Below are 7,994 nucleotides of genomic sequence, written 5' to 3' on the forward strand. Positions count from 1 at the left end.
CTCCTACAACTCAAATATACTCAGATCTATGATCCATTTCCTTATAGGAGTCCCAATCTCGAGTTTGGATCCAAAAAGTCCCAAAAAGAAGCACATCTAAGCATACAAGACTATCAAATGGAAATAACAAGCAAGGTACAAGCTTTAGTACCAGAATGTGAGGCTGATGATCATGAGACTCTGGATCTTCTTCTTCTCCTTTGGATCCTTCCTTCTTTCTTTCTCTTCCAAAACCTCCAAACTATCACAAACACACTCAAGCTCAACAATGGGGGCTAGGGTTTACAGGGGAAATGCTCTAAAGGTGCTGGAGGCTGGGGTGGGAGGCTATAATGACGTTTATATAGGGTACAAACCCTTGAAATTAGGGCTTCATCCAGATAGGCAGACTCGCCGAGTCCCTTCATATGGACTCGCCGAGTAGCCAACTTAAAATGCGTGATCATCCCGTCTCTACTCGACGAGTTGGGCTACAAACTCGTCGAGTATCCCTTAAGAAAATGAAAATTACTTTATTTAAATCACATACCAGAAATGGGGCGTTACAATGATCATTCAGGTAAATAGGACAGCTTCGCAACCAATGCCCCTTTCTTTGGCAATAGAAACATATGGAATCTTTGGGAATGGTACAAAGGACTATCTCAGACTAAGCCTTTCTTTTTACCATTTGGTCAACCGAGTTGACTATGGCCGATCCCTTTCCATTGGGAAGAGAAAGCTTTTCTGGATTTCCGATGTTACCATCGTCAATGTCCATGGAAATTTGGGAAGTCGATATTCCAATCAAATTTTCTTTACCAGTGATCCAAATCATTATTGATTCAGCAGCATCAAGAAAATAGGTAAGATCATTAAGGGTCATATCATGGTCTGTCATATAGTAGTCCCAAAGGAACTCACTATGTGACTTAGGAAGTGATTGAAAAACCTAGTCAACAACCAACTTCCTCAAGACTTTGACACCCAACTCTACCGGCATGTCTATATATGACTTCATCTCCAAGATGTGAGCACACACAGACTTTGCTTTCCAATAGGGCTTGAGTGACCTTGAACTTGTGGGTTAGGGAGAATAATTGGAGGAGGTGGAGGAAGAGAAGTATGATTTCCATGATCCAATTGTGTGACATCATCTTCATTAGGAAAGCCTATTCCAAGGGATATGGGAAGACCATAGTTGTCTGAACCAGACATCTAAAATGGGAGAAATTCAAGTTAGTTGATTCAAGTCCTTAATATAACACCCAATATGAAATATTAAGGCTAGGACCCAACACAATATTTTATAACTTGGAAGAGGGATGCCGTAATCCAAGCTATAAATTATTTGAAGGTAGGCGAATGACGATTCACCAATTTCCACCATGAAAACCTAATAGGGTATTGGGTTTTAATTGGACTGAAACTCCTAGATCTTTTTAGATTCATTGAACTTTTCAATGACATGTTTAAATCTTGGTTGTGCACTCTCAAGTTTGTGAATGGGATGTCGAGGATCACAAACAATGTGTGAATAACCATGCAACTTTATCACCCAATCGATGTGTCGTTCAACCACACGCGCTCCACCGATCTATGATAAACATTAAGTTACCCTCTGACACACTTACTAGTCCATGTTAGTGTGTCGGTTAACTACACACGCTCCACTAACGACTTGGTAAAGTACAAAGTGTAATTTCATGGGTTAGCACCAAATTCACATTTTCCTAAGTAACTAAGATTGGGAATTTATAAGTGTTTAGTTACTTAGTATTTATCATTATACTTTTAATGAAAATTATAGCCCTTGTCCTACCCATTCGGCTAACGACCCTCCACCAGTCAAGGAAGCGGTGGGTGAGAGTGGACACCCATTAAGCTGTCATTTTATAGACAGTAACCTTATACCCCCTTATAGACCGGCTTCGTGAATGAGGCCTACTAACAGTAAGACTGACTTTGTTCTAATACATACATACATATATATATATATATATATATATATATATATATATATATATATATATATATATATATAACTATTAATATTATAATAATGTAAGGGTTGAATTTTAACTTTTAAAATTCTATGGGTTTAACTTGGAATTAAAGTACTCATGGGGGAAACTTTACAAATTCCAAAACTTGAGGGCAAGTTTTGAACAATTCAAAAAACTTTTCAATTTCATAACATATGAGTTTAATATAGGTTTTAAAAACTTTAATTAGGAGACTCTTGAACATCCATAACTTGAGGACAAGTTATGGAGTTCATAAAACTATTTATGAGAAAATGACTCTTCAAGTTGTGTAACCTATGGCTTTAATGAAGTTTAACACAAAAAACTTTTGGTTTTCCATAACTTGAGGACAAGTTATGGAATCCATTAAAAAAACACCAAGATCCTCAATTTCAACTAACAAGCATGTCAAGAAAAACTATGATCTAGATTAAACTCATATGAATAAGACAATTCAAATCAAACAATTTTCATGTAATTAGCCTAACCATTAAACTAATACAAAACATGAATCTATTGACAAATATCTTTTGAATTGGATTAGAATGATCATTACCACATCAAAAACAGGTTTATAAGTTCAAAAACAGCTTAGGGTAATGATTCTAGTACAATTCCAACCTTAAAAGTCGAAAATCTGCACTCTAGGCCTCCTACTCGCCGAGTGTACGAACCTATTCGACGAGTAGGATGACTTTGTCCATGGACTCGGCGAGTCCATCAGTGGACTCGGCGAGTCCACAGTCCAGACAGCTCGAAAATCGTTTTTTTTCAACAATTTGCATAAAGTATAATTGAAAACAAGCATTGGCTCTGATACCACTGATGGGTTTTCTATGCTACAACATCCTATGGTGCACATACAACCCTAAATACCTTGGATATATGTTTTCACTAATTATACATGCAAATGGTTTCCAAGGCATTAAACCTATAACTAGCATGCATTTGACATAAACCATATAAGATACTAGTTAGGATGACATACCTTTTATGTAGCTTGAAGTCTTGATATATTTGGCCTTAAGAGCTTAGCCTCAATAGTGTGGAAGCCTCAAATGAAGTCACAACACATCATGGACAAAGTAAGGCATTTGAGAGAGAATCTTCATACACCAAAAACCATCCATATGAACTCCAAGAACATGCCACACGTTTTTGGCTATGTACTCACCTATTTATATGTAGGATTCCAAGGGTCATGGGTATAACCCAAATCCATACCCATGGGTTTTATGATCCATGGTTCATGTGGCCCAACTCTTTATGTATCCATACGTAAACTTTGGTCCAACATGGATCATAAGCCCAACACATATAAATATAACTAATTACCATAATTAGTCCTCATAGATTTATTTAGTCTCTTTTGATCACTAAATTAATTCCAAATTAATTCTTGATCAATACTAATTAAAACATATGATTTCATATTAATATATCAAAACTTATAATATATTAATAAATCATATATAACCTTCTCTCAAGAGTCTATCCTAACAAATAGGGTTGTAAACGAACCGAACGAACACGAACGGGGCTTGTTCATGTTCGTTCGTTTAAGTTAACCGAACAAATAAACGAACACGAACGGTTAAACGAACGAGTTTTCTTGTTCATGTTTGTTCGTTTAACAAATTACATTGTTCATGTTCGTCCATTTATGTTCGTGAACATACTAAACGAACATAAACGAACAAAGATAAACAAACATATATGAACATATAATATATGAATGTAATCAAACACAATTAAACATATATGAAGATAAAATGAACTTATATGAACAAATATAAACAAACGTAAAGGAACAACAGAAACGAACGTTCACGAACATAATTGAACGAACGAGACCATTGTTCATGTTCGTTCGTTTAACTAAACGAACGAGAATTTGTGTTCATGTTCGTTCATTTATTAAATAAACGAACATAAACGAACTTCCCGCCGAACGGTTCACGAACAGTTCGTTGAACATTCAGTTCGTTTACAGCCCTACTAACAAATTGTCCTGATGATATGCAACCCAAATGGACCATGCTACTCTCGGGTCAAGTACATACCAATAATAGTTATGGGCTTAGACATCTAATCCAACAATATGGACATTGGATGAAACATATTTTAGCCATAAAATAAAAACCGGTTTTATAAAATTGTTAATTACGGCAAATTTTGAAATATTGAATTATAAGTGTAAAAAACATGTTTTTTATAACTTATTCAAACTCCAAAGTATTATTTAATAAAAAGAAGTTTTATTAAACAATATTAAAATGTTCTACATGGCTCAAACACAAACTTAATACTAGGTATTAATTTTAAAATTGAATCAAACCGAAATATAAAAATCGGGTTTTTATAGGAACCTTAAAAGTGATTTCTTAGAAAAATTGATACCATGACATATTGGATGCATGCAATTGTCATGATATCACATGTTTTAAATAGAATAATAAAACATTCAAATCCCTTTTTCAAAATACAAGTCTATGTCATCCAACTTTAGAAACAATTTGCACATCACTTGTATGATGCTAGTGGGATAAAGGATACCTAACCATTAGTATCATCTTTTGGTGGCAAAGTATTTTTGTGATTTCTATAATCAAGTTATAGGCCAATTATACAAGTTTCTCTAATTGGATGACTTGATTGGAAACCTCTTGTGATAAAGGTCACCTAAGCAAGAGTGTTCCGAGGCATAGATGAGACCAAACATGTTAAATTAACAAATGGATTGTTACGGGTCTCATACATCTAGGAATTACAAATGGTGTAATTAATACAAGTTATTTACCTTGTTAAATTGAGTAAATGAGATAAAGGATACCTAACCATTTATTTCATTTGTAACTTGGATCCTAGACTTTAAATAAATAAATAATTTTTTGGAAACAAAAAAAGTATTATTATTTAAAGAATTAAATACTAAATGAAAACTTTGTTAAACTTTTGTAGATGGCTCCAGCAACTACTGTAACACACCACCCAATGAACATTCGATCAATTATTGACAAAGAAAAACTCAACCACTCCAACTTTTTGGATTGACACAGAAATTTGAGAATCATTTTGAAACAAGAAAAGAAAGACTATGTCCTTGAAAAACTAACCCCTGATGAACCACCTGCTCTCTCAAAGGCTGCACATGATTCATTCCTAAAGCATATAGATGATTCACTTGATTTTTCATGTCTTATGCTTGCCTCTATGGTTCCCGATCTTCAGCGGGATCTGGAACACTACACTACCTTTGACATGATTGAACATCTCAAGGAGATGTTTGGTAAACAAGATAGAACCAAAAGGTTCGACACTATGAGAGCACTCCATGCCACGAAAATGGAGGAGAGTGGGAATGTGAGCACACATGTTCTCAAGATGAAAAGTTACATGGATCAATTGGAGAGATTGGGCTCTCCATATCCACAAGACTTGGCTACAGATATCATTCTGAACTCTTTGCTAAAGTCTTACAATGCTTTCATCATGAACTATAACATGAATGGGTGGGAGAAACCTATCTCTGAGTTGCACGAGATGCTTAAAACTGCAGAAAAAGAATATCTTAAGTAAAACCCCCCAAGTGCTCATGATTGGGGAAGGAAAGGTCAAAAAGAACAAAGGCAAGAACTTCAAGGGAAAGCCACAAGCTGGCAAGGGGAAAGGGAATAAAGCTCCCCAAAACCCACCACCCAAAAAGAAGGAAAAGGTTGCCAAAGACGACACATGCTTTGAGTGTGGAGTTGTCGGGCATTGGAAAAAGAATTGTCCTAAGTACCTTGCTGAGTTGAAGAACAAGAAGGTCGTGGACGGCCCTTCAGGTATATCGATTTTCATGATTGAAATGGGATTATTTACTTTTTCATCTAACACTTCGGTATTAGATACTGGTTGTGGAACTCATATTTGTAATTCGTTGCAGGAGTTCAGAAAGAGTAAGGAACTCAAAGCAGACGAGATGGTATTGCATGTCGGCAATGGAGCACGTGTTGCGGTCCAAGCTTTACGACATTTTGTTTTATGTTTACCATCTGGTCTGTACTTGAAATTAGACAATGTGTGTTTAATTACTTCTATTCCTAGAAATATCATTTCAGTTTCACGTTTGATAAAATTTGGTTATGATTTCAAATTTTTTGATGATAACATTCACTCCTTCTTGAAAGGAATCTTCTATTTTGAGGCTAGACCAATAAATGTAATTTATGAATTAAACCTAGATGATACCTCAACAATAAGCCCTTTATCATGTTAACACCAAAAGCCTCAAACCAGATTTGAACCAAACATATTTGTGGCATTGTCACCTTGGACATATAAACAAGAAACGCGTATCTCAAATCCAAAAGAGTGGACTTTGGGGGAAATGACACTAAGTCATTTGACATATGTGAATCTTGTTTATGTGGCAAGATGACAAAAATCCCCTTTATTTGGAACAAGTGAAACGGCAGGTGTTTTATTAGGCATCATACACACCGATGTATGTGGACCTTTCAAAACAATGTCTAGATATGGTGAGAGATATTATATCACCTTTACTGACGACTTCAGTCGTTTTGGTTATGTGTATTTGATGAAGCATCAACATAAAGCATTTGAAAAGTTTAAGTTGTTTCAGAGTGAATTTGAAAATCAACTCGACAAAAAAATCAAAATCCTTCGTTCGGATAGAGGAGGCGAGTACTTGAGCCAAGAGTTCCAAGACCATCTAAGGATTCGTAGGATTATCTCACAACTCACTCCACCTAGAACACCACAGCTTAATGGTGTTTATGAGAGGAGAAATCGGACCTTACTTGATATGGTTCGATCTATGATAAGTCGAAGTACACTTCCTTTATCATTTTGGAGTTATGCTTTACTCACCGCAGCCCGTATCTTGAATATGGCACCAACTAAGAAGGTAGATAAAACACCTTATGAGATGTGGTATGGAAAACCTCCATCCTTATCCTATATGAAAGTTTGGGGATGTGAAGCTTATGTTAGACAAGAGACTTCCAGCAAACTTGAGCCTGGATCTACCAAATGCATCTTTGTGGGATATCCTAAAGATTGTTTAGGATATTACTTCTACATCCCTAGTGAGAATAAGATCTTTATTTCACGAAAAGCTGAATTCTTAGAAAGCAAGTTTCTAATGGGTGAGGCTAGTGGGAGGCATGTGGAACTTGAAGAAGATCAAGAACCTCAAACTGATGCATCTTTAGTTGGAACTAGTACTGAATAAGAGGTTGTTGAAGATGAAGAGATCATTGTCCTTCAACCTAATGAAACACAAGACGTTCGCATATCCGTTAGGACTCGTCGTGAACCTGAGAGATATGGATTTCTAATTGACGAGTGCTTCATAATGACGAATGCTAATGAGCCGGTCAACTACCAGTATGCAATGACAGATCCCGAATATGCCAAATGGCTTGAAGCCATGAACGCTGAGATGCAATCCATGAGAGAAAATCAAGTTTGGGACTTGGTTGATCTTCCTCCCAATAGAAAGACTGTTGGAAGCAAGTGGGTCTTCAAGAAGAAGACTGACATGGATGGCAACTTACACACATTCAAAGCAAGATTGGTTGCTAAAGGGTTCATTCAAACTCATGGGGTTGATTATGATGAAACCTTTTCACCAGTCGCTATGATTAAATCAATTAGGATACTACTTGCCATAGCTGCATGTTATGACTATGAGATATGACAAATTGATGTCAAAACCGCTTTTCTAAATGGACACTTGGAATAAGATGTCTACATGGATCAGCCCGAAGGTTTGTCGACCAAAAGCATCCTAATAAAGTGTGTAAGCTCAAGAGATGCATTTATGGGTTAAAGCAAGCATCTCGTAATTGGAATCAGCGTTTTGATGATGAAATCACAAAGTATGGTTTTATTAGAAATGAAGATGAATCATGTGTTTACATGAAAACTAGAGGGAGCTCGGTGACATTCTTGGTCCTATATGTGGATGACATATTAATC

The 7,994-nt window shown here is 36.1% G+C and overlaps 1 protein-coding gene and 1 pseudogene across 1 annotated transcript; both read left to right on the forward strand.

Annotated features, from left to right (window-relative positions):
- Positions 1–4,779: 4,779 nt before the first annotated feature.
- On the forward strand, positions 4,780–5,585 carry LOC145126821 (uncharacterized). The gene is made up of 3 exons (XM_079062109.1): positions 4,780–4,784; positions 4,968–4,985; positions 5,066–5,585. The coding sequence occupies exons 1-3, from the start codon at positions 4,780–4,782 to the stop codon at positions 5,583–5,585; spliced, it is 543 nt and encodes a 180-aa protein (XP_078918235.1).
- A 1,783-nt stretch (positions 5,586–7,368) lies between these two features.
- LOC145126822 (putative mitochondrial protein AtMg00820 pseudogene) lies at positions 7,369–7,713 on the forward strand (annotated as a pseudogene).
- Positions 7,714–7,994: the final 281 nt, after the last annotated feature.

The sequence above is a fragment of the Lactuca virosa genome, chromosome 7, assembly GCF_052849685.1.
Source record: "Lactuca virosa cultivar CGN04683 chromosome 7, Lactuca_virosa_CGN04683_v6, whole genome shotgun sequence".
Classification (NCBI taxonomy): Eukaryota; Viridiplantae; Streptophyta; class Magnoliopsida; order Asterales; family Asteraceae; genus Lactuca; species Lactuca virosa.